The sequence below is a fragment of the Cryptotermes secundus genome, unplaced genomic scaffold, assembly GCF_002891405.2.
Source record: "Cryptotermes secundus unplaced genomic scaffold, Csec_1.0 scaffold270, whole genome shotgun sequence".
Classification (NCBI taxonomy): Eukaryota; Metazoa; Arthropoda; class Insecta; order Blattodea; family Kalotermitidae; genus Cryptotermes; species Cryptotermes secundus.
The window spans coordinates 169,299-196,268 of record NW_019742962.1 but is presented as its reverse complement, the minus strand read 5'-3'; the positions used below and the strand labels follow the sequence as shown (position 1 = coordinate 196,268).

The 26,970-nt window shown below is 36.9% G+C and overlaps 1 protein-coding gene across 16 annotated transcripts in view; it reads right to left on the bottom strand.

Annotated features, from left to right (window-relative positions):
* Nucleotides 1-1,849: 1,849 nt before the first annotated feature.
* The window catches only part of LOC111873414 (tropomyosin Per a 7.0102), a 106,298-nt gene continuing 81,177 nt past the window's right edge, over nt 1,850-26,970 (bottom strand). For 3 of the 16 annotated variants that reach the window (XM_023868110.2, XM_023868101.2, XM_023868116.2), the window contains 5 exons: nt 25,483-25,553; nt 18,446-18,521; nt 14,770-14,832; nt 11,593-11,662; nt 1,850-2,329 (listed from right to left, as the gene is read on the bottom strand). In XM_023868110.2, coding sequence (XP_023723878.1) covers nt 2,247-2,329; nt 11,593-11,662; nt 14,770-14,832; nt 18,446-18,521; nt 25,483-25,553 — 363 coding nt within the window. In that variant the 3' untranslated portion in view covers nt 1,850-2,246. Of the gene's footprint in view, nt 2,330-3,267; nt 3,455-7,536; nt 7,679-11,592; nt 11,663-12,997; nt 13,061-14,568; nt 14,632-14,769; nt 14,833-18,445; nt 18,522-24,187; nt 24,259-25,482; nt 25,554-26,970 lie in introns of those variants that run through there. The other 13 variants (XR_004514003.1, XR_004514001.1, XM_023868113.2 and 10 more) reach the window with 10 other exon arrangements.

Sequence of the window (26,970 nt, the reverse complement as noted above, 5' to 3'; positions counted from 1 at the left end):
TAAAGCTCAAAAGCACTTTTCATTATAAACAAAATGCACTGAAAGGGAGAGACATACTCTATAGATTACTGTACCAGCAGACAACTGTAACAAGCTTGAATAATGTGGACCAGCCACTCCTAATATCACAATTATCTGCTGGTCTCCTACACATATCAACACACAACTAATTTTGAAAAAATGTTTTTCATTTTTTTTCACTCACATGTGTGGTGACATCACAGAGCAGCAGTGGGTAGGGACTACATGATGTGCGCTTACTGTTAGTCAATGTAAGTCCTTGCCTATGTGAGTGAGTGACAAGAGTTCTGCGTTTGTTGTAGAGAGAGAGAAATAGCAGCTGTGGCAGCACACGAGTGAGGGAATTACAATTAGCAAGTGACAAGAGGTCTGGTCTGAGTTCTCAGTACAAGACAGACATGGGAAGTTCATATTTGAAGAACAGTTAACTTGTGAACTGAAGACTTCGTGTGTGCTACAGTGCAGTGGGATTGGGAATGAGTAATTTAGCGAGACTTTTACAGTTGCTGCATTTTAGTTGTACCAGTAGAGGAGCAGTGCGTGTGTAAATCAGTGATAGAGCTGTACTTAAGTGTAATTAAGAGAGAGCATGTAACCAAAGTGCTAATAAATCCAATCATCTGAACTAGAACCGTTCATTTTCTTCACGCAAACATGCGACAATATCTTTCCTGCACAAGGAATGGAAGGTATTCACTCAGATTCAGTTTCAACTAGCAATTTGTCACACATGAACACAAGCACACATACACAATGGACGATATTCTCAAGCCCACTGCTGTCAACCATAACTCGGGAACAAAATCCACTTAAATTCTTACTTGCTGTGACACTAATATATACTAGCTGCATTAAAGCTACTTCATAAAAAACATTCCTTCCTCATATTTTCAGACTGAAAATCCAGGAATTATAGATGTACAATAGCGCTGACCTCTGAAGTCACACAGAGCTCCTTTACATTGCAATACATGACACCAGGATCCAAAAAATATCCAAAAGCCATTTGTTCATACAGACCCATAATCAATATCCCGCCAAATCCGCAAAAGTCTGGTCCATTTCATCAGCAATAGCTTTGTATTTCTCTTTCTCATTCATCAGTTCATCTGTAATAGAAGGAATAAAGCAAAGGGGAGACGTGTTAACCAACCAGAAGTTACGAAGTTTGGGAGGGGACTCTTGAAGAACACGTGAACCACCTTTTAAACATATAAACAAGCCTCACACAATGTAACTAACCGTTTTACATAATTAGGTTTCACATTCCGTCCTCTTTGCTATCATATGATGAAGTAACACTGCCATCATATACATTAAGAGTACTTGGCCAAGGCATATCCACAAGATATATAAGGATCACTTATGCAAACAAAAGTCTGCCACAAACACCAGATATTTTTGTCCTGAGGCATTTCACTGTGGATGAAACAGCTGGTAATATTTTTCTATTAACCCTCACACACACTTACTTTGTTAATATTCCTCCTTTTCTCTAGTTAAGAAAAGATATTTTCACAGACCTTAAAGATCACATGCAGCAGAACAGAATCTTAAGCTCCAACTATTTCCTCTGCCCTGAAAAATATGTACAGATCCATAATCCCAAGGATCATTTGAAATGGTAAACGGGAGGCATATTTTATACTGTAAATGAATTCATCAACTAGAGATATACAATACTTCAGCTTCATCTCAACTTGACTGAAACAGACCTGAAACAAAGCAAGAAATTCTGCACCAGACGTGACATCACTATTGTACTTTTATTCATCCACCAATAACGGTCAAGGGCTGCAACAGTGGTTCAATAAAAAGTAAAATCCAGTACTTCACATATCAATTTTCTTTCTTTAATATTTTATACATTGTTTTAATAAAAACCATAAATAATCCCAAATTAAGAAATAAGACAAATTAACATAAACATAGATCATAATTAACAGAGGAAAAATTATACCAACCAAATAAAACTTCTAATATAGTAAATAATATGTTTATTTAAATTTTTACAGTTCTTGTATTCTTGATGACCAAACTACAAGATGGGTCCACATAGTAATGTTATATAAATATGACTGAATTTTAAACACCATAATTACATTCCACCAATATTAGCACCTTCCAAGAAAAAGATGAAGTACGTTACTGCCTTAGATGAAGTTGATGTTTGCTATGTGAACCCAGGCATTCAACTGAACAAGACCCACGCCAGTTGTGGTTGTTTAGTTGCCAATAAGTTCGGTGAAAGTCATATCAAGATCGTCACAAATGTACTTGTACTTCTCCTTCTCGTGTACCAATTCATCTGTAAAAAGATTGACAACAAAACAAGAGTCGTGAGAGGAACGTGCTATTCTCATTGAAAAATAGACAGCATGAAGCAAACAAAAAAGAATCATGACCAGTCACACCAAGATTCATTTCAAGAACAGTGCTAACATATTTCCTTACATTTTTAACAGACAGTGCCCTTCCTTTAAACAATGGTAATTTAGAGCACAAAAATGAACCTTCAAAATGAACAACAGTGCAAGCTTGTGATCATTAAATTCCTTTTAAAATGAGCATGAAATGGAAAGAGACTGAAGAAACTTCATACATTCTAACAGTGGTAAAATTATTAAATATTATTAATGATAATTATTTTAGTAATACTGGACACTGTTTATTTTCACTCGTTTTTTCATCTCAACCCCACAACAAAACAAATCAAAGAAATTTTTATACACCAGGAAATACTGGTATAAGACTGAAATCATACTGTGTCCATACTTGGAATCAATACATGTCATTGTCTCAAAAGATACTCCCTTCATAACCTGTACAACTGATTAGTTATGATCCAATCACTGATCCCCCCCTCCACACATACAGAATATATCTGAGGACATTTCATGTCAGTTAAGAGGAGGATTATATAAGCAAGAGAACCAACTATTCTAATAATACAATAAACTAAGAAGCACTGATTTTACAATCTACAAAAGATTATGTTACAATATTATAACATCTTTTTATCAGTTTTTCAAACAAAAAATGCACAAAAATAAAGGATAATTAAATAAAAAATAAAAACTGTATCGGCATATTCTACAAACAGAATGTGTTAAAAATTTCTTTCCTTTGTCACAAACATTTCAGAAGCGCCAGGATTGGGTTTATAGCATTAATAACAAAGCAATCATTCAGGCAGGCATTTTGTGATGCAGTTGGCCATATATGTAGTAGAAATAATAGTAGTAGTAGTAGTAGTAGTAGTAGTAGTAGCAGTACAGTAGTGATGGCACGGCTGGTTGCCGATATTTAACACTGTAAGTTCGTTAATAGTGGTTGGTGTAGCAGATTATTTAGTAGCCATACAACTCTACGAAGGCAGAATCCAAATCGTCACCAATAATCTTGTATTTCTCCTTCTCAATGACCAGCTCATCTGGAAAGCGAAGATATCAGTAAGATTAAAGGGAATGTCAATATACAACTACTACTGCCATTGGGCAGCAACTTCCCCAAGTTTGATGTATCATTTGGATAGACATGATGGGAAAATGGAATGCACACTGACAATTAACAAAACACCATGCCAGATTACTTTGAAAATAAAATCTACAATTCTTTCATAGAACATAACAGCATTCAGGTGACCTTCACATATATGAGAATATTAAGAACATGTGATTTGTTCTAATAATTTATCACTCCACAAGGTAACTGAACGTAACTTAGTCTGCACATAAAAAATGCAAATGAAAGGCAAAAACATATTATATATAATTAAAAGCAGAGCACAACATGCAGAAATAAAAATTACAAGTAGTTACTATAGGATTCTGACGATGGTGTATAACACACTGATATATTGGGTTTTTGGACTTTATCCATCGTCCTGGTTTTTAAGATAACTAATAAAAACACGACGTTTCAGAAATGGGTGGAATGGGTGGTTTCTGTGTCTTGTCATTAATTTACTTCTCTAGAGTATAGGGTTCTTAGAACTGCAAATACGTATGACTGGATTACTGCTACGGCTGATTCTAAGATTAGTAGTAGGATTTGTGCGATAATTAGTATTCCTAGAAGGGATTGTGCGATTGTTGAGGTTATGAAGTGAAGAAGAGAAACGATAGGTTAATTACGAATACTGTAGTAGAACTGGGGTGATGGTTATGACTTATTCCAAAGTACCATGCATCTTCCTGTCAAGTTCATGCTTCTGTTCCTTCTCAACTACAGGCCAATGACAGCTTAGTACTGGCTGAATTATACCAGTTAATCCCAATATGTTCAAAATCACTAGAAGTGATTACTACAAGTAATTTACCAACATTAAAGGATGTGCTGCAAAAGCCATTGCTATAGAAGCACATGTTCTCTGTATCATTGAAACCAGCTGATATCAACACAAAGAAGCTCAAAATTAATTTTTAAAACTTGTCTTCGATGGTTAAGTATAAGTTTTCTCAACTCTTTTGGTGCATTTGATACACTAGTCTTTTGTACAAGACACACTGGTGACTGTCACCACAAATATTCTAGCTTAGCATCTTTTCAACAGCTACTTGATATTTTTTAATTAGTTTCATGTTTGTAAAGTGGCTCAGCAGTCCTTAACTTGAAAGTTTATGCATGCCTTTGTGGTCTAGTGGTCAGAGTTCCTGGCTACAGATCCAGAAGTCCGGGTTTGATTCCTGGCACTACCAGATTTTTTCTGAGAAGTAGTGGGTCTGGAACGGGGTCCACTCAGCCTCGTAATGATAACTGATTTCAAGGAACTATTTCAAGGAAATAGTTCCTCCGGTCTAGAAAACCGAAATTAACGGCTGTGGGGATTCATTGCACTAACCACACAACACCCTCTATCCGCAGAAGTTGGCACTATACTTCGGCGACAAGTGCCGGTCACTTGATCGGTAAAGTTCGCTTGTGGACTAAAATCATGGAGTTTGTTTTTTATTGTGCTCCAAAGATAACTATGGGAAGTATATAGCGAAATCTTCTCCAGCACATTCTAGCAGAACAACGCTTCACACATAATTAACACCAAAATACAGATTGTCAGAAAGTATACTCAACCATATTCACTAGAGATGTCCAGTACACAACATTACTGCAACCTTGTATATAAGGGGGCAAAACTAAGACTAAACTCCCACTCATGTTAGCAGGAATCTTTTCAACATTTACTGATACGACCAAGCTGAAGAAAGGACTAGTTGGCCAGTAGTTGGGAAGAGGGAAAGCATGTGAGTTTGCAGGAAAATGCACTGTACCCACCTGACAGCTGGGAAAACCCACAATGAAATGAAATGTCAGTCAGTATATTAATATACACACATCTAAAACATTCTGCAGTTTTAGAAACTTGCTAAATACAAAGAATGAGGCCTGCACCTGTGCTATACTGTGTTTACAAAATGAAACCCACAAATTAGTCATATAAATACCACCACCACCTATTAATTTATCTGTTGCCCATTCCAAAGCAGTATACCCCAAATTACACAATTCCTGATATAACTGATTTACATCTGCTCTTAGCGGCCTCCGTAGTCTAGAGGTAACATTCCCACCTCATGACTCGTAGTACGCGGGTTCAAATACCCGGCGGAGGTCGTCGAATTTTTAAGGGCGGAAAAATTCAGGGAACAAGTCCTCCGGGAGGGACTTTAAGCCGTGGGTCCCGTGTCGTAGCTTTACGGCACGTAAAAGAACCTCATATCTCCAAAGGAGGTCACTGAGCCAAATTAACGGACGTTTCCCNTAACTAACTAACTAACTAACCAACTAACTACATCTGTTCTTCATATACACACACCAATGAATTAAGAAATAAAAACTTCCTCATATTAATGTGATACTTAATCTGACTGAAACATTTCAAATGGCTGTCACAGCACTGTAGTAGCAGTATTGAAGAGAGTATGGCACACCTACCTTTTATTCACATATTCACTGCCATCTTATGTACAACTCACAACAAAAGTTTTAAAATTGAAATTTTAAAATTTTTAGTGAGAGCTGCAGTGAGAGAGGAGTGAATACATGAATAAAAAGTAAACATGGTGCAACAGGATGCTGCAACATTATGGTACACTAGTTTCAACTACCTTTTAGTGTTCAATACAATGCATACCAAAGTTAGAGAATGAAATAAAAAATAAAATTAAATAAAAATAAAATAATTACAAAAATGTTTGTGCTAACTGCAAATTACAAGCTACATAAAATAAGCAATTATACCTGTTTTAATAATACTAGTAATATGAAATAATTGGTTAACTGACACAAATAAGAACAAATTAAATATAATAACCAATAAATCATGCAGTTACCATGCACTAAAGGAGAGTTCTGGGAATGACTGACTTCTGAAACATTCATCAACCACAAACACTGCTTTTTAAAGAGTATCCCCCCCACCTGTCGAACAACTTTTTAGAAATGAACTTCAGTGTAGGAACTTACTCTCTGCAATGGATGTCCACAGTTTGTTTACATAGTGCAGATTATTTAATTCTATATCAAAGTTTTCAATCCAGTAAAATACCACAACAATGCACTTCATTATCTGAAAAATGTATGTGATGATAAAAAGACTGGATACATTAAAAAATGTGGAAATACGCATTAATTCTTGAAAAGTGCAACATGACTTACAAAATTCTGTATCTGAAAGTAACTAATACATTTTCAGATATTATTTTGGCATACCATGTACAAGCACTTCAAGACGATGTCTCTCTGTCCCGCTATATATTCCATCTCCCAAACAACCACTAGACAGATTTTTTTAACAGAACTCAGTATCACGATATTATTTTTTTTTAAAATGAGAACAAGTTCTTAAATGCCTGAGCTCTATGAAAACCTCAAAACATTGCCAACACAATCAGCCCTAACAATAAAATGGGCTCCTATAAAAACTAATTTGAATTTCAGTATAGTATGTGCCAAAAATGCAGTACTGAAACTCACGCATGTGTGTTTGTCAACGGGGAATAGCTCCAACCGCACGTATTCCAGTAGTAAAAAGGAAGTTGTGTTGTGCAGTTGTTGGAAATGGGTCTCTTGACAGAGGAAAAAGTATTCATAGTTCAGCATTATTTCTGCTCATACATAAGTGGTTGCCAGACAACTCGCTTCCTTGGTTTTGAGCTGCCAGATGTTATCATCCAGAAACCACTACATACTACACGAGTGATGCTATGGTGTGCCGTCTCAGCACACGGTATATTACGCCCTATTTCATTGAGGATGAGGAAGACAATGCTCTTACTGTCACCCAAGAACACTAACGGGACATGGTCATCAGACCATTTCTTCAGGATCTGAGAACGTTCTGTCATACAAGGGGCCTTCACATGAACAGACAGTGGTATCAGCAGGATCTCTTTTCATTTCAGTGCTGTATTTTTTGGCGCATACTGTATTATCTGCCACCTATTTCAGTTAGTATGAATGTTTCAGTGTATGGATGGATGTCTGGGCAAGAGGAATCAAGAATGCTTATCAAACCTGGGGTGTCTGAGCACGCAACACCACACTTCATCTATGCCACACTAAGGCAGGGAAGGTTACATGTTCTGTATGTCATGCAAGGTCGCCTCCATCTCTTCTTGCAGCAACTTATTCTTCTCTTTCTCAGCAACGAGGTCATCTGGAAATAATGTGGGTCAAATGCAATACACACACACATTCTAAACATACCAGAGTGTCAAATTCAATATAAGAGCACTTGCCTGTCCTAGTGAAATCACTTTATCTTTAAATTGTTGCAAGTAACTCCTACAAGGAAGCTCATCAACTGGCAAGAAACTTTGCATTTTTCTTATCATTTTAAGGTTACACTACTATGTTGGACAAATAACCACAATACTGGGCAACAAAACTGATTCCACTGAATTCATCATTTTAAACACAGTGAAAATGAAGTAGAGAATTTATTTTACACAAATCATTAATGCCTTTGACTATGCAAAGTGAACTCAACTAGATGAAACAGCAATTTGACTCTCTGAATTAAGATATATTAGCACAATCCTGAAATGTCAGTTATAAACAGAAACACAGAAAACTTTATTAACGTTATCATAAGGGTAAGTTAAAGTCAGAACAATTATGATGTAATTCACACAAAACTCCACACTTTACAGTTGCAGATCATAATTAAAGGCTGAAGAGTTAACTACACACACCACTAGAATGCATTTTATATGAAAGTAATTAAAATAAAAGTGTAAAATTCACAGAAACGCCTACTGAACCAAGCTTCAAACACAATATACATTACAAACAGTTTTTATTACAACTGTTAATTCTTTACACAAGGCAGGTAATGCTATTAGTGGAACACAAATAAACAACTGTTACATAATTCCTTGGTTCTTCTATCACAAATATGACAGGAGGGTGCTATAATCAACATGCACCCTGCACTCCAAATCCAGCTCCCTCTTGTATGTTAAACATACAAGATATACAGGCACTATACTTCTTGTCCTTATGCTGCCAAACATGTGTACCTACCAGTGAGCAGACAATTTTTAACAGAGTTAATTTTACTACTGCAAATGCAGATATCCATTTTCCAAGAGGTTTATTTTCTACACTATTTTCATCTGTATATTTCATTCAACCTTCTAATGGCTTACATATCTTGCAAGATTTCTAAGTTAAAAAAAAGTACTAAACCATTTCATTTTGCTAACTGAACATGGAAAGTTGCAAGGGTTGCAACAAAATTACAACAGAAAGGATGTTTTAATTTTCACTGAAGTATTTTGACTCCCAAGAATTCATGTAACATTAATGTAGTAACTAAATGTCACACTTGAATTAGTTCACAAACTTGTTGAATTTCATACTCAGCAACTCCACAGAAATGTCCTTTGAAACGTTTTTCCTATCCCCCCCCCCCCCACCTCCCCAATCATATCCCAAAGTTATGGAAGGAACCAGTCAGCGTCTGATCACACACACACATTACTTACAGTGTCCGTATGAATATATGCAATCGTCTGCTGGTTATGAAATCGACAACCTACGTATTTCAATAATCAATATTATTATTACTTACTGACTCATGGAGCTGAGCCCTTCTTGAGGAGCCACCAATTCTGCAGCTACTCAAGAATTTCCCAGCATTTTACGGAACCCAAACTTTCATCACCGTGGTCACAAGAGCCCTCCACTGGTCCCTATCCTGAGCCAGATCTATTCAATCCACACCATCCCAGCCTATCTCTCCAAGATCCATTCTAATATTGTCCACCCACCTACGCCTTGTTCTTCCCTGTGGTCTCTTTCCTTCTGGCTTTCCCACCAATATCCTATACGCATTCCTAGTCTCCCCCATTCATGCTACATGACCTGCCCAACTCATCCTCCTTGACTTGATCATTCTAATTATACTTGGAGAAGAGTACAAGTTATGAAGTTCCTCATTATGCAGTTTTCTCCAACCTCCTGTCACTTCATCTCTCTTTGGTCCAAATATTCTCCTCAACGCCCTGTTCTCAAACACCCTCAGTCCATGTTCCTCCCTTAATGTCAGAGACCAAGTTTCACACCCATACAGAACCACAGGCAAAATTATAGTTCTGTATATTCTAATTTTTATGTTTTTGGACAACAGACGAGAAGACAAAAGGTTCTGGACTGAATGGTAGCAAGCGTTACCTGAGTTCAATCGCCTCTTAATTTCCTCCTGAATCAGGTTTCTATCTGTTACCGTTGTTCCCAAATATTTGAACTGTGCCACATTTTCAAAGCATCTGTTTCCTATCTTTATGTCATGATTCTGCCCTGCATTTGGTGACGAGGCAGTAACACATAAATCAATATTCTACATAACCACATTACAAACATCATCATAAGCTTCACTAGCCATCTGCTGCCTATCCCACTGTAGTGGGGGCCATACATACGCTGAACAAGGTCATAAAAATGAAAAGTGCACACGCGTTATTTTTAACAATTTAGATCATGGCATGTAAACCAAATGCGTGTTTCTTTAATTTAGCAAACCTTGTATAATTTTGATGCTGTATTAAGTTTTAAAAGATCTATCCTAACTGTTTTCTACACAAACTTTAAATCATAATGAAACATCAAACATAAATTAAGATTTGAAGAAGAGACATTCTAACATTTTTAGAACTTGCAAGTTCAATGATAACTTTGAAAAATACAACCAATCTACATCTTATTCTTTCGGATTTCCAACTGTGAAAAGCTTAAATAATTAGCATTTATACATATTCATTTCCATATTAAAAGGAGCTATATTTACAATTACAGCTTTACATAAAAGTAAAAATTAAAAAAGTAAAATTGTTACACTCGACGGACTTTCTATTGACTTTGTAAAAATTAACCATTAGAAATTGCTACATGTTTTGACTGTACCTGGTCATCTTCAGGCAACTGTCTGAATTGTCAAAATGGTACACTGTATTTTCAATGTAATTACTTCTTAAGTTAAAAGTACTTCAATATTTTCCATATTTGTCATCCACAATATTAAAAATAAAGATTTAAGTATGAATGATGTAGACACTGCATATAATTTTATGATGTGAATATGTGCCTAGCATTTCCAAGCACAGAAACAAACCTACATCAAATGGACCTTACAAACTGGACATTTAATTGTAGGTGTTAACTGTAAAAAGTAAAGCCCATAGGGTTGTGAGACGTTGAGGGTCTTACACTATGTAGACAATCGGCTCAAAGATGGCAGTAAGGTTGTCAGCCTTACGCGCCGGCCGCTCTTTACTCCCCAGGAAAATTATTTAATTAATTCCTGGTACTCATTTCTGTTAGAGGCTGAGTAAACCCCAGGGCCTAGTGCGGCTGGAAGGATTAGGTCAACTGAAAAAAATCCAATGACCTTATCAGGATGTGAACCCACGACCTTTCAGCTTGTAGCATAGCCCCTCAACCAACTACTCTACCACGTGTCCCCCGATGTTAACTGTATTGTAATGTTATTCATTGTGTGTAGTATATGACCCTTATTGTTGTGTAGTTTTGTGCTGTGCTTTGTTTGAGCATGGAAGGTTATTCTGTGCACTGAGACCTACTGTATTACCACTGCCATGGGTAAAATCTCATTCACAGTCAAATAATAATAATAATAATAATAATAATAATGTATTTAAAATGAATAAGAAAGTCACTAGTACCAAGCAGACTTAATAACATTGTGTATTTCTTCAACCTTTATACCAAGTACGACAATGTAGCCAGAGACAACGCACACACCTAAAAATGTTTCCATGGATCCCCAACCAGGACTTCTACTGTTAAGTATACTGAAATATATTTAGAAAATGAACAAAACAGAACTGGGAAGAGACATTATTTGTAGATGTGCGGGGTATCACTTATACCCAAACGATTTATGGCATGTTCTAAAATATCAACCTCATCTTTCAATAAACACTAATTATGGACCAATTAATAATCTGATATATAAGTAAAAAAAAAAAAGTAAAAAGTATTTTGTATCTGTACCTAGGGTTTCAATTTACCAGCACAGATGATACAAAATGAACATATGGGACTTACCCTCAAGCCTGTCAACCTCCTTCTGCAACTTCTGCACTGATCTCTCAGCGAACTCAGCACGAGCCTCAGCCTGATGGAATAAGTATATTGTTAAAAATCCTCATTTCAAACTTTGATCTCTATCATTGAAAGAAACATAAAAATACAGAAACCTCCATTTCATAACATATTTCTGTTATGAATCTACACCCCCCCCCCAACTGTCAAAAACCATGCAATAATGAGTTTACTAAATTCCCTTTGTATAAAAAAGTACACAGATTTTGTAACTTGGAAATAAAAATCTGTCTCTTTTGTAACTAAATTCTGACTTTTGTACAATGATCAGAAATCAGTAACTGCATATTTAAGCACTGTACCTCAAAGAAAATAATGTATTTTAGTTCATCAAAGAAATGCAGATTTTGAAACCTGAATAAAACATTTAGTTTTACTGCTGAAGCTAAATAAAGTAGACATGCAAATACCTTAAATTATAACATTTCTATGAGCTAAATTTAAGTCATGCAATACAAACAACAAAGAAGTAAAATAATGTGATTTTTTAAATAAGCCAATCAGTAATAAAACAATACAAATGAAGTTTTTCGCGGACCATTCATTCTTCTGTCAATTCAATGACCACAGTGTTGATACAAAATCTCCAAATTTTAATAAATTACACTTCACCACCCTTAAACTGTTCTTAAAAACAAAACAGGAAATCTGTTTTGCATGGAACTTAATTCAGTCTTGTAGTCAACAAAAAAAACCTTTTCTCCTATGGAATCTATAAGAAATAATTCATGCACATTAATACTACTTATTCTTTCCAGTAACTACTTTTTAAGATTTTAAGAACATTCAACATATATAAAAATCGGGGGAGATCAATAATTTATACAAAATTTTGCAAGAATTTCTGACGACCAATATCCTAACCTATTACCAAATTCATCACATGTCCATTCACGACTGTATCTTCCACTTGGCTTCTTCCAAATCAGAATACATCACACAGTATTCTGAAAGCTTTAACTTCAGCATATTTCTGCAGTGGAATTAAATTTACAAACCCCGTCCTCATTAACATTACCAAAGCAGAGAACATGGTTAAGCATTTGTGCAAGATGGCAAAGAAAGAGGAAGAAGAACATCCACCAGAAGTTATGAACTGAAAATAATATCCATTCAAACAAAACCATGGGATCTTCATAAGCTGCTGTACTTCATTTTTCATACTCTGAATCATGTTTATTAAAGACTCAACCAAAGAACAAAATGTGTTTTAACCAGCACCCAATGAAAACTGTTTCTGCTGTAAACTGACTGGTGGTGTCTCCACAGCTGTTGTAGTATCCTGAACAAAACCCAGTGTATGAACATGCCTGCAAGCATGCAACACAAATGATCATCACATACTTACTTCTGATAGTTTATCGGTTATCAAATGAATTTTGTCCTCGCAATGTTCTTTGGTTGCAGTGGCCTGTTACATATTTTGGTTACCATGAAACAACACAATAAAAGTTTGATTTTAACATCACAATAACACGCATGCTAAAGGACAGTACTATGCCAGTTTAGGATGACAACTGCTATCATGGCACATGACTGCCTCAATATCTTATATGAGGCAGTGTTACCCTGCAAATTTATTAACTCATTCTTTGTCCTAATAAGTGTAGCAATTGGGCCACTCGGCCCCTCTCACTTATGCAAGGACAGATGTATTTGAAACATTTTTTATACTGAAAGGATTACAAGAATAACTTCTGTAATTTTGCATGATCAGAGCCAAACATAAAGAAAAGAAGTCTGGCATGTTTCCAGTATGGTTAAACCAATACAGGCAACACAACATGAGTAGAATTTGAGGCTGAAATGTGCCACAACACCAATTGCACACTGGGAGCACATTACAACAGCCAGTCAGTCAGGCAGGACGTGCACACTCAAAACTGTAAAACAAAAGTCAGACACGTTGAATAGATAGACCCAGAAGGACAGCAGCTTGGCTTATGTATTAAATGTGGACTGATGTTAGTTTCCAGTTACTAAGCAAACTGTAAAATACAAATCTCTCTCAGAGAACAGTAATAACTGATAAGTAAAACATACTCTACCCTAACATGAAAACACATGGCATAAAGAGAAAATTCCAACTAAGAATTAAATCCAAGTCGATGGTCGCTTTACCGTCTTACCTATCATGATCAACACACAATTAGTATTTATTTATTCACAGTTTATTTACTAAAGACACTGACAATAAACCAGACTATATGATGTTGAAATACTGGATAGTGATTAATGATTTGCAAAGTGGTAGGAAGAGGTCACAGCCTAATTTAAGGTACTATCTCAATGCCTGTACGGACAGGCTGAGGAAAAACACTAAAAAAACTTGTCAGGACAGTCAGTATCCTGGCTGAGATATGAAATGGACATTTCCAGAATACATGTTACTATCTGAGTGAACTTGCATGTTGGTTACCATGAGGCATCACACACATCAAAATAATGCATGCCCCCGAACAAGGGCCATAGTAATGCATCCTACGAATAAATAGCATCTGGAATTCAAAGTTCCTATGCCTCACACATTTTAATGTTTGTTACACTGCTTGTAGTAAGCACAAAAGAATGCAAGACATAACAGAGCACTTTATTACTAAAGTGGGCTACTCAAAACAAATACTGAACAATTCTGAATTAACAATAAATCACAAGAAATGGCAGCAACCAAGTACAGACAAAAAAAACTATAATATACTGCATGAATACATAAAATTAGAATCAAAACTTGTCAATCCACATTTAATATCATGAAGCATACAGAACCTAAAACAGTCTTCCAAAGATAAGAAATAACAAAAATGCTGGGAAACAGAAGAAAGCAGCGCTGGCAACTGGTGAATCACCCAGCAACAACGTATCCCCAACTGAAATTAAGTACCAACTAAACATATTCCAACTCTCCAAATTTCCTTTTACCTCTTTCAGTGATCCAGTAAGTGTTTTAACATGTTCTTCAAACGTTTCTTCCCGCTGGGTCGCCTAGACATTAGGTCATAACAGAACAAAACACAACATGATGTTAAATGCACAATCCACTACAAGTTAGGTCACACAACATGCACTGTAGGGAGAAGACGGTTATCAGGAAGAGAGGAAGGGGTTAACACAACATGGTACCTCCTTCAGCCTGGTAGTCAAGGTCTTAATCTGCTGCTTGTACTCTTCCTCACGCAGGTTGGCCTATGTCACAACAATACAAACAACTGTCAATACAAATCAGACTGTCAATGAACCAACCAGCCAGAATATTCAGCTCTAAAATTTCATAAGATCTACTGCAAAACTTCAGAAGTTTACTGAAAACATATACTGCCCCAAACATCCCGTGATCAGAAAATAAGGAACCTGAGAATGCGAAGTGGAGCTAATAAGGAAGTTCTTACAAAATACTTGGACAACTACATATGGTTTGTTTCAAGTCAAGACTGCCCAATGGGCCAGTTGGCTCTGTGCAACCCATGAGAGTATTCTTCCATTACCCCTCATACTCATATATGTAGACATGAATAGTCTCTTTATGAAAAAAATCTATGAACACTTACCAAATCTTCCATCCAATTTTTCACAATTTCATAACAGCTAACAAATTACTTAGCGAAGTCTGAAATTAGCCTGACTCCATGCTGATGTGCTATACAGAAACTATCCAGCAATTTTATAAAGGCTAATTTGTAAGCACAGTGGACCTGTTAACATTAATTTTGTGTATCCAAATTGCTATTCATGTGCTTGTGCTTCATAGATCTGATCACTGCAAGGCAGGTTACAACGTGGACTGCAGGTACCTAAGGTGCAATCTGGCCACTTGGAGGTTTGAAGCTGGGCAGCCATACTTTTAAGTATGAGAGAAGAGAAATATAATCACATCACTGGGGGCTGTGCTGAATGTCAAGACAGAAACAGGATGGTGTTCAAGAGACAACAGTAATAAGAAAAAATCTTATGCTAATTATGCCTCAGCAGCAATTTGCAGCTTGTACTGACTACAACATGACTGACACATCCTCAAATTATATGCAATGCAATAGTAGTGTATAACTAATAATTACTTTTAGAGACCATGATGCACTACATTCTTTAAACTGACTCTTAACATCTACACCATTAATTCAACTATACCCTTCAACATTCCCAAGAATATAACTCCTACAAAATATATCTTACAGAATTACTGGGTTTTTGGACTTTTTCCATTGTCTGGAATTCTATGGAACAGAAAACATGACGTTTCGGAAACTGGATCTGTTTCTGTCTTCATGTGAGGAAGGAAGACACCTACTCAGTTGGGTCCCTCAGAAAGAGCTAATCTCTGGTCCAGTGATTGAGATTAGCTCTTTCTAAGGGGCCCAACTGAGTAGGTGTCTTCCTTCCTCACATGAAGACAGAAACAGATCCAGTTTCTGAAATGTTGTGTTTTCTGTTTCCTAGAATTCCGGACAATGGAAAAAGTCCAAAACCCAGTAATTCTGTGTATTATCCACCATTGTCAGAAATCTTTAGAATCTAAAATATTTCTTGTCAATCACTATTATCGTATATATTTCATATTCTTTAAAGTTAATATTCACAAGCACTAGGTTTCAGATTTATGAATCCTATCAATAAATATTTGCCTGTGCCTTGCAAACACTCACACTCAACACAATTTTATTTCAAGATAGTGAATCTCTGAGAACAGTAGTGTGAAACTATTTCCTTTCATCACTAATCGCCATGCAACATAAAAACTGGAAGTCTTTCTAGACGAGCATAATGAACTTATAACCACCATCCTGCATACGCATTTAACAGCACCTCTGCTAAAGACATTTCACTATTTATAGAACCTTGAGGTTAAATTTCAATTAAGTTCTTCATTCTACATGCTTCTTAAAGTGGTATTATTACAAAACAATCCTTCACTTCCAACTTCATATGAAAGCTTTTTTTACTTTCAAATTTTGAACAAAGCTCACAATATAATAAATCAATTACATTTCACAGGAATGTCATTACAGAATGAAGAGAGCCTTTCCTGCAACTTAATTAGCAACTGCTTCTTCACAAAACAGGTAAAAAATTTTGAAGAAATGTATAAAAAATTTGACTGCATTGAACTTCAGTAGACTTCACATTATGTCCTAAAATACACAGCCACATAAAACAAGTTTGTGTGAAACTGATATTCAATAGCCATTCAATATAAAGCACATAACAGGAGAGGCTGTAAGTCACAGCTATCTGTATGCTTCAGCTTCCAATCACATGTGGTGTGTGCATGACATTTTTATAAGGAATTCACACATGGGTCATACTTATGTTCAGTTAAGACTGGGCAGTTCAAAGCAACTGTTCCTTTACATCCTACAACGAAATATGTATTTTGTTTTGTTTCATGAATAATTCCATGAAACATTACATAATTTACAATAGAATAATAACTGGTTCATGGTAAGTATATACGGGCTTCATTCAAGACATTTCCTCTCATGTCAGTACTTCATGAAATACATCCGGACAAGGGGGTCACTCAATTAAACAGTGGTTCAACGGCTTTAAACATGGCCGTATGTTGGCGGACAGTGAGCAGCATTCCGGGAGACGTCAATGCTGATGTCACTGAAAAAGTATGAACACTATCATGGAGGACCGTCGTTTTGCCATCTGTGAAGTTGCTGATGAGGCTGGGATCAGCAGAGGTTCCGCAAACACAATTTTAACTGAGGATTTGGGCATGCGAAGACTGGCAGAAAAATCTGTACCCAAGCTGCTTTCGCCAGAGCAGCAACAACTCCATCTTGAGGTTGCACAGGACATGCCGGAGTGCGCCAACAGGGTTCCTGAGTTCCTGAAGACTTTGATCACTGGTGACAAGTCGTGGGTGTACGGATATGACCCGGAAACCAAGGTCCAGGCGTCACAATGGAAGCATCCAACATCCCCGAGGCCCAAAAGAGCATGACGGTTTCGGAGCAATGTGAAGGTGATACTGACTGCGTTTTTTCAATTATCGGGGTGTTGTGCATCATGAGTACGCACCACTAGGCCAGACTGTCAATAAGGAGTACTACCAAGAAGTCCTCCGCCATCTTCGTGATGCAGTTTGGCGCAAGAAACCGGAGCTGTGGGACGCACGCAACTGGCAGCTGCATCATGACAACACCGCAGCTCATTCATCACACCTGATTCAGGGCTTCCTGGCCAAGCACGGCATTCCGCAGGTTCCCTACTCTCCTGGCATGGCTCCTTGTGATTTCTGGCTGTTCCCGAGATTGAAGACACTGCTAAAAGGCTGCCGTTTTGACAGCCACAAGGACATCATACAGAACGCTATGGCGCAACTGCACACCATTCCAAAAGGAGCCTTCCAGAATTGCTTCCAGTGATGGAAGGACCACTGGGCTAATTGTGTGGAGTCACAAGGGGCCTACTTTGAAGGCGATTAGGTATTGTAACCACCCAGATACAGAACTTTTTTTCCCGGCCCAAGGTCGGATACTTTTTGGACAGAGTAGTATACACGTTATAATGAATTTGACTTGTGGTCAATTTTGGGGAATGCATGAAGTTATAAGCCTGACATACAACTGTACTGTTTCAGACTGTTTCACATATTCATGCAAGCAAATTTTGCATCATAAAATTTCAGAAACTACTGAAGTTCAATATAACATCACATTCTTGTATTAGCTGCAGCCAAACCATCTCTCAGGAATGAATACAGACAATTCAACCTACACCTTCTAACTGAAATAATACAACTAACTAACTACGAGCTGTAAGGTAAGAGTAATAAACACCACAAAAGGCATACCTTTTCTTCAGACACTTCAAGAGACTTCAGGTTGTTGCCAACAACACGAAGCTCCTCTTCAAGCTCCACAATCTTACTGCAAGACAAATAAATACATTTTCAAGCCTTCAGTTCTCAATGAAGAAAAAACTATATTTACACAATAAAAGGTCTTTGCCATACTAAGTTGACAAAAGGTGTCCTAACATGGACCTCTCATGAACTGAAACCATGAATTTCAACCCCACATGAGGAGTGATATGTCTGCATTTTCCTTTGCAGGTAAAGGCCTTGCAATGAGTTGATTCCTTATCTAAATATCTAAAAAAAATCAGTTTTTGAAGCTAATTCTGAAGTTGAACAGAGAAGACAAGACAAATCCATCATAAAAGCAGAAAGTTAAATTTTCTAGGTCACTCTTCACAAAATAGAGACAGCAGAATGTTTTAGCAAAATACACCATAAATATGTTCTTTTTTTCAATTGAAAATGCTTGAAAACACCTCTCTTCTACTCCTACCCAAAAACAGATAACCTTTTTGAAACCCACAATTGGATTTAAAAATTTGTAACAATGGTATATTAATACAATTATTGTGTCCTGTTTTTATCTAAAACACAAGATTTCAGAGACTGGATTCTGTCTCCATCTTCAGGTGGAACCTACTCAGTTGGGTCTCACTGACAGATCTATTCCCTATCTCCAGCAGCACTCACAAAAGATAGGACACATAAATCAAGCCCAGCATAAACCATCTGCAGGAGTTAAGACAAACATTAAAAACATTAAAATATTTCATACATACGAGGCCTAGCACTCATGTCCATGCACTGTTTCAAGGCTGTTGTTGTTAAAACCAGAGTACAGTGGAACCTCGCTTAACGAGCATAATTCGTTCCAGAATCTTACTCGTAATGAAACAATTTTTCCCACAGAAATTAACGTAAAATATGATAATACATTCAATGCCCAAAAAAATCTCAAAAAATGTTATGTATAACGTTTATTCAAAGAAAATTATATATACATTGTTACAGAGCGTGAATCATCTTCATCTTTTCTTCTATGCGGAATGAACCAACCTGGAATGTGAATTCGATTTGCAGGAAAAAAAAACCGAAATAATTAGTTTATTATTTATGATACATGTAATTCTTTTTTTACTAGAAAGCTGTCTAGAGACATTTGTTTTTGCCGGCACTTCAAAATTTGGTGGAAATGCAACACGGCATTATCAGTAAATAAATTTGTAGCGTGCACAGCCACTGCCTTATTAGGGTGATGCTTTCAATGTATGATGCAATAGTTTCCTCCAAGCTTTCAGCATTTTTCTTATTGCGCCAGAAGATTGTTGCTTTGCTGTTACCTCCTCCTCCTCCTTCTTGAGGATAATGCAGATCGTTGATGTAGACCGATTGTATGTGCATGCTAGATCAGCCACGCTCACACCTCGTTCTCGCTTTTCAATGATTTTACGTTTCATTTCTACAGTTATTTTTATTCTGCTATGGCTGTCTTTTTGCGGCTTTTTTTCTAGGACATTTTTACAAGGGTTATTAAACTTTGAACAAAAAAAAATTACAAAATATGTCTGAACACAAGTTTGGAAAAATGTGTGATCACAAGCGACACTAAGATGCTAGTGGAACGAGTGTTAAACACAGACTGATGTAGCAAGCGCACAATCTGGGACTTCCCCTCTCGTCACTCGTTAAGCGAGTCATTTTTTTACAATTTGTTTTGCTCGTTGTGTGAATTACTCGTCATGAGAGGTGCTCGTTAAGCGAGGTTCCACTGTACATCACTAGAGAGACAAATCCTCTGTACTCGTATGGTACAAACATAAAAACACAATGTTCATATATAATCTGCACTGGAGAGATGAAGTGACAGGAGGTTGGAGAAAACTGCATAATGAGGAGCTTCATAACTTGTACTCTTCTCCAAGTATAATTAGAATGATCAAGTCAAGGAGTATGAGGTGGGCAGGTCATGTAGCATGAATGGGGGAGATGAGAAATGCGTATAGGATATTGGTGGGAAAGCCAGAAGGAAAGAGACCACAGGGAAGACCAAGGCGTAGGTGGGTGGACAATATTAGAATGGATCTAGGATGGGATGGTATGGATTGGATAGATCTGGCTCAGGATAGAGACCAGTGGAGGGCTCTTGTGAACACGGTGATGAACCTTCGGGTTCCATAAAATGCTGGGAAATTCTGGAGTAGCTGCAAAATTGGCGGCTCCTCCTGAAGGGCTCAGCTCCATGAGTAAGTAAGTAAATCTGCACTGGATGGATTTGTAGTTTTCTGACTTCTGCTGTGATAATGGCAGTCTAGATGGGAGAGATGTACAAGCTGGGCTGACCGATCAGCTGAACCAAACACCACCTAAAGGTAATAGAAGGAATATGCCCACGTCTCTGGTAGATTATTATATCAGTCAACCCAGCTTGGACAACTCCCCAACTGGACTCCCATTACCACAGCAGAAGTCCGAAAACCACAACTCTGTCCAGTGTACAGTATGCGTGAAAGTGTTTCTATGTTTGTACCATACAGAGAATTGTCTCTTAGTGTTGACTTCTATTCTGATAGCACTCTGATTTTAACAATGGCCTTGAAATGGTGCCTGGACATAGATGACAGGCTTCATATGTCTGTGTGTGTTTTAATATTTTTAATGTTTCTCTTAATTCTCATAAGATGGTTTATACTGTTCTTGGTTTATATATCCTATCTTGTCTTGGTACTGGTGTCCAGAGACAGCAACCAGCTGTCAATTGGGCCCAACCGACAGAATTCAGTCTCTGAAATTCCTTAACTATACATTCCATTGACCAATAAACAGCCAGTGAATTTACATGCAATTCCACAACATTCTATGCAGTGCATATTATACTGCAAAAATACCAAGGAAAACCAAATTATTACTTAAAATGCATGCTCAGTTACAAACTCCTGACTAATATGCAAATAAGGACTTGAACACAAATCTTCAATAGCAAGTTCATAAAATGTAACACATCACTGCAATTTCAGATACACGTTCCTTATTCAGCAATGTAACACAAGTTGTAACTTTACACTGAAATTTACATTAACTGAAGAACAAAACACTTTGTTTAAAAACAACTGGAAAATTTAAGTTCTGATGAAAACTCGTCTGTTTCTCTACATAAGATTAAAAAAAATTAAGTTTCCTTCAATTCACTGTTTTGTAATTTTTATTTGAAGGAGTGTTTCTGAAACGTTAATACCAATAACCCTTGTTCTTCACAAAAAAAAAAATTCATGGAAACTGCAATCAATCAAAACTGCATATATCGAAATTATATCAAACAGCAGTTTTCCTACACTATTTACTGGTGGGAAAATGCATACATAAATATTATGGAACTCGATTATTCTGGTACTCAAGACAAAAACTGAAAAATTCTGGGTTGGGAAAGCACCTTGTTGTTCTCTGGTTTCTTTCACACCTCTAGCCTAGCAGGTAATAAGCAACGACAATCTTTGGTAAATGGTAGGCCTATATAACATGTTCAGACTCCCCTGATACTGGGAAGGAAAGGAAAATTATCCCTGTAACAGGCCATGAAGGCCCATAGCGTTGTGAGACAGTGAGGGTCCCGCATTATCTAGACCACTGGCTCAAAGATGGCGGTAAGGTTGTCAGCCTTATGCGCCGGCCACGCTTTACTCCCCAGGAAAACTATTTAATTAATTCCTGATACTCAGTTCTGTTAGAGGCTGATACTGAGATCTGGTAATTATAATAACAAACCAAATCTGCAGCAAAGAGAAAACATAAATTTTAAGTCCTGTACATAACATGATAAAATGATTGCTTGAATTCAGAACAGGTTTCACATTTACAATTCTACTATAAACTAACTTCAGGAGGACTATCATACTGCTATGTGCAGAACACTGAGACCACTGGGTCAGATTACATAAAGTCAATTTCAAATGTGTCTTATGAAGACAGCAAGCTGGGATAGCTCAGTCAGTACAACAAAGGACCAGAGGCTGGACAGCCAGGTTCAATTCCTAGTAGGGGCATTACTTTTTTCTCTTCTCCACAACATCCAGACTGGTTCTGGGGCTCACCCAGCCTCCTATACAATGAGTACTGGGGACTCTTTCCCTGGGTGGTAAAATAGTTAGGACATGAAACCAACCGCTCCCCTCCGTCTAGTTTTGAAGTCACAATGACAGAGCTATTCCTCCATTCTCATATACGTATTCATGCAACGGTGCTTAATTACAGACAAGGACATCTTTACTTTTATTCTGATGATCTGGGTTCAAAATTGTAATATATTTTCATGTCACGATAAACATGCATCAAACACGTTTATTTACCTCTATATCACATAGCATCCAGTAACTTCACTGCAAATCAACATCAAGCTTAATATTACACATTCAAGCTCCAGCATGGCTTAGCAATAATGAATGAACTGTACAACCAACCATACCGCACAGATGTGGAATTTTACTCTTTACATGCTGACACCAAGATCAAGTGTCTAACTGGACACTTAGACTAAAGCCAAACGTTGAATGAATACTTTGACAGTGCTGACAAAATTTAAAAACTACAACTAAAACATATGCTTGGAACAGGGGTTGAAAACATCCTCATAAATGAACTGTAGTGTGGTCAACTTTAAAAATTATTTCTTAAAGTAATAACTTCAGAAACTGTACAGTTCCATGTAACACACTGAAGTCTGGGAAATAGCAACTACAAAACCATAACCACAAATTTACGTTCTGCAAACACCATGCGGTTGGAGGCAGCATGTTCCTCTAAAATGCTGATGTCCATCTACCAGACTCCATAACGTAATAAGCCAGAATAGCAGAATAAGAACAACATACCTTACATTTTCCTGTGCACAAATAACTTATGACTTGGATCATGAGTGCAGTATACTCTCAGTTATCTGGGCTAATAGGACTTACAGGAAACAAACCTTCAACAGGAAACCTTCATCAAAGGTTACCTTATTATCCAATTCTAATGTTCAGTCACAGAAAGAGATCGTCATAGCTCAAAACAGTGTACTGTTTTAGGAGAGAGGCTGTTTTCACCTTCCATTCTGACTTTGTGCATCCCTCAAAAACAGACCACAATGTGAAAGACATGTAAATAACTAAAACAAAAACTCAGTTATTAAGATTAGATGAAACCGAATGAACCCTGCACCATTATCATTCAGTCTACTGTACTCATACATCCCCTTCCAAAAATTATCCCCTAGCAGTACCACAATTCATATGAAACACATTACGTCTTCATTAAATTCACTTTAGAAGCTGCTGATTGCACAACACGTGACTTTATAAACCTTCAATTAATGCTTTGACTGTCAAGCTCTGACACAGATCTGACTACCAGAAACAGCATCACTGCTTGGGAGTAAATGCAATTGCACAAAAAAAACCACAATACTTCATCAAATAACCTTCAAACAACCACAGGTTTAAGTCACATGAAAGTCTTTCTTTCCACTTAACATCAATGCATCAGCCTTGATGTCAATCTGCTAACACAAATGCTACGCTGATTAACAAGCCAAGCTCCTCAGCTGTAGCAGTTTTACAGCAAGAAAACGTGCACAGGTGTCCCCAAATCAAATAATCTGTGTTCAGATAACTGAGGGTATGCTGTACTCACTCAAAGAAAGATACTAAATTACTGAACTACTACACCCACTGCGACACTGATGCCAAAATGCGAACCGCATCTCACCTGTCACTCTGTTCTGCACGTTCCTCAGCTCGCTCCAAATCCTGTTCCATCAACACCAGCTTTCTGGCCACCTACAGCAAGAGGAGCAGCCAGTGCAGCAAATAATACAGACATGCTCAAAAGTGCAACAGGTTAATAACATGATTCTATTTCTACAAACACACTCCATGTCAGTGGAAGAGAGATAAACCTGCACTCAAAAGTACTGACAACTTTCATCCAATGGTGGTCATAATATCTGGAACTGTACAATTACTGGGAGGATGTTCATAATTGGAAATAAATTTTATAACTTCATTAAATTTAACTGGATTACTGAACAATGATCAAATTCTGATTAAATTGTTAAGTTACAATTATTTTATAATATTTTGATCAGAAAAGCTGATGGCGAAAACCAATTAAGAAGAGCTAGATGTCAATTCAAGGATAATATTAAAATGGATCTTAAAAAGTAAAATGTGAGAACTACATTAGTTTGGTTCAGAATAGGGGCCATTGGCAGGCCCTCCTGAACATGGAAAAGGGCCTTTTCATTTCCATAAAAGCATCAGCACAAAAAATATTGGCTTCTAAAGGCCTTTGCCCCAGGGAGTGAGCGGTCGCATCACAAATGGAGTGTGCACATTTATTCTCTCTTTACACATTGATAAACTCGTTTTCCATATCAACCTGATGCTACAGAAGATTCCACGGTGCCACCATCTCCAGCAGATGCGTGTTGGCCTAGTTATCACACAAGCATGCAGAACTCTGGAAGTAGTGGTCATACTATTCACTAGGTGTTATATTACTACAAAATACACAATAAAGGCTACTATATTTAGCTCATGGTATACTCTCTGTATGTAATTAGCAACCACCTAATAATTATTACACAATAATAAAAGTACTGAATTTAAGTGCCCCAAATTTGAAAACACTTTTTCAAAACATGTCATCTTTCAGCAAAATTAATTTTCTAAACTTGCATTCTGATACACATAACGAGGAGAATATACCTCAAAGTTACATGTGTACTATCTTTCAGTAGAGAAGATTTTTATGCAGATATCTCACATTTCTTCCACAGGAGTATAAATACTACAAACAAAGCACGAATCTAACGAAGTTTATGTTCAATGTAGTGAAACATGAGCCAAATATTTTGAACAGGTCATGTTATATGAAAAAAAAGCACTTAAGCATAAGACACACAAAAACTGTTACTAGTATCACAATAATTCAGACAAATCCAGAACTACTCTCTGTAAATGAAGCATGCAACACACAGTAAAACAGCTCAGAAAACATACGATTCACCACTCTCAGCACGTTCCTCTGCTCTCTCCAAATCAGCCTCAACCATGGCCAACTTACGTGCAACCTGGAAATGAAACCATGTTTCATATAGCAAGTTACAATTCTCACACACCCAGCTCCCCTGATGGCTGTATGTTATAATTTGACATGCAATTATTACAGATGAAATCAATTTCTATTACAGCTTGAATCCATCGTAAATGTACTGTAACAGCTGGAAAACAATTCATGATAAAATACCAAATACAGAGAAAGAGTAGTGGGAATTCAATCAAAATTAATAAAAAATCACATTATCTATTCAACATCCGACATGTACTGACAAGTTTTTTAATTTAAAATTTAAATCATAAAAAAGTTCAATTTAATATGAAAACTGTCTTTCATTCATGCATATTCATTACTATGTTTAACACAATCAAGTTTCCATATGACATGTAAATTCTAAATTTCATCAACCACAAAAATAACATTCTGCATCATGTGACATCAGCGTATACTCATACTTACTGTTATAAAGCAACAAATACAACTTAAAGAAGAGACACAAAGTAGAATCAAGTTTTACTCACACACCCAAGCAAGGCACATTTCTCCTTAATTTAATAAACTGAAAGTGATAGGATTGGGTCATTACAAAGCAACCAATTGTATGAAGTCAACAATTTCTGTTAACTACCATTTTTACTTAACTGTGACGGCAGTCAGATGTCACCTAATGAACAATGACATCAATATAGCAAAAATTTTCCTTTATTTGAAAATATTACGTTAAGTGGTGTAGTGTCCATCTATAAATCAAGAAAAAAATAATTATCAGTTTTACAGCGGTAATTAGAAAAACACAAGTTCCCACAGGTTGTTTGAATAAGATTTATCAGATGTAGCAAAAAAGGTCCCATGGAAATATAATGTGATGGGAAGAGGAGCGTACACGAATGCAGGACTTCTATTAAATTTAATTTTTATAGACATACAGACAGCAGCTATTATTTGGGAGGGATGTAATGACAAACTAGTAGCTCCAAAACAGGTACAGGACCATGATGTGATTCCTACCACAATCAGCAAATATCCTTCTATCTTAAATATTAGAAAGCTACATGTCATCTAACCTGGAAAGGGATTATCACAATTCCATACACAACCTCAGAGCTATTCTAATGGAACTGTATACAGGCTGAGCCCTGAAATTAAATTTATGATTCAATATAGCATTCCAACTTAGCCTTAATTCTGAAAGAAGTCTTTAAATAACAGCCAATCACTGTCAAGCTGGGGAAAACCTAACACATTTCTGCTAGAAACTGGAGAAACCCCGTAACAGACAATTCCTCTCAAGCTCAGAGATAACCCGATGTGTCAATACCGGGATACAGCAAAAACCAACTTTCCACTATTGCTAGTATTATATATGGAAAACCCCTATCCATTCTGTCAGTGCAAAAATACACAGAAAAATCCACACTATTTTCTGTCCT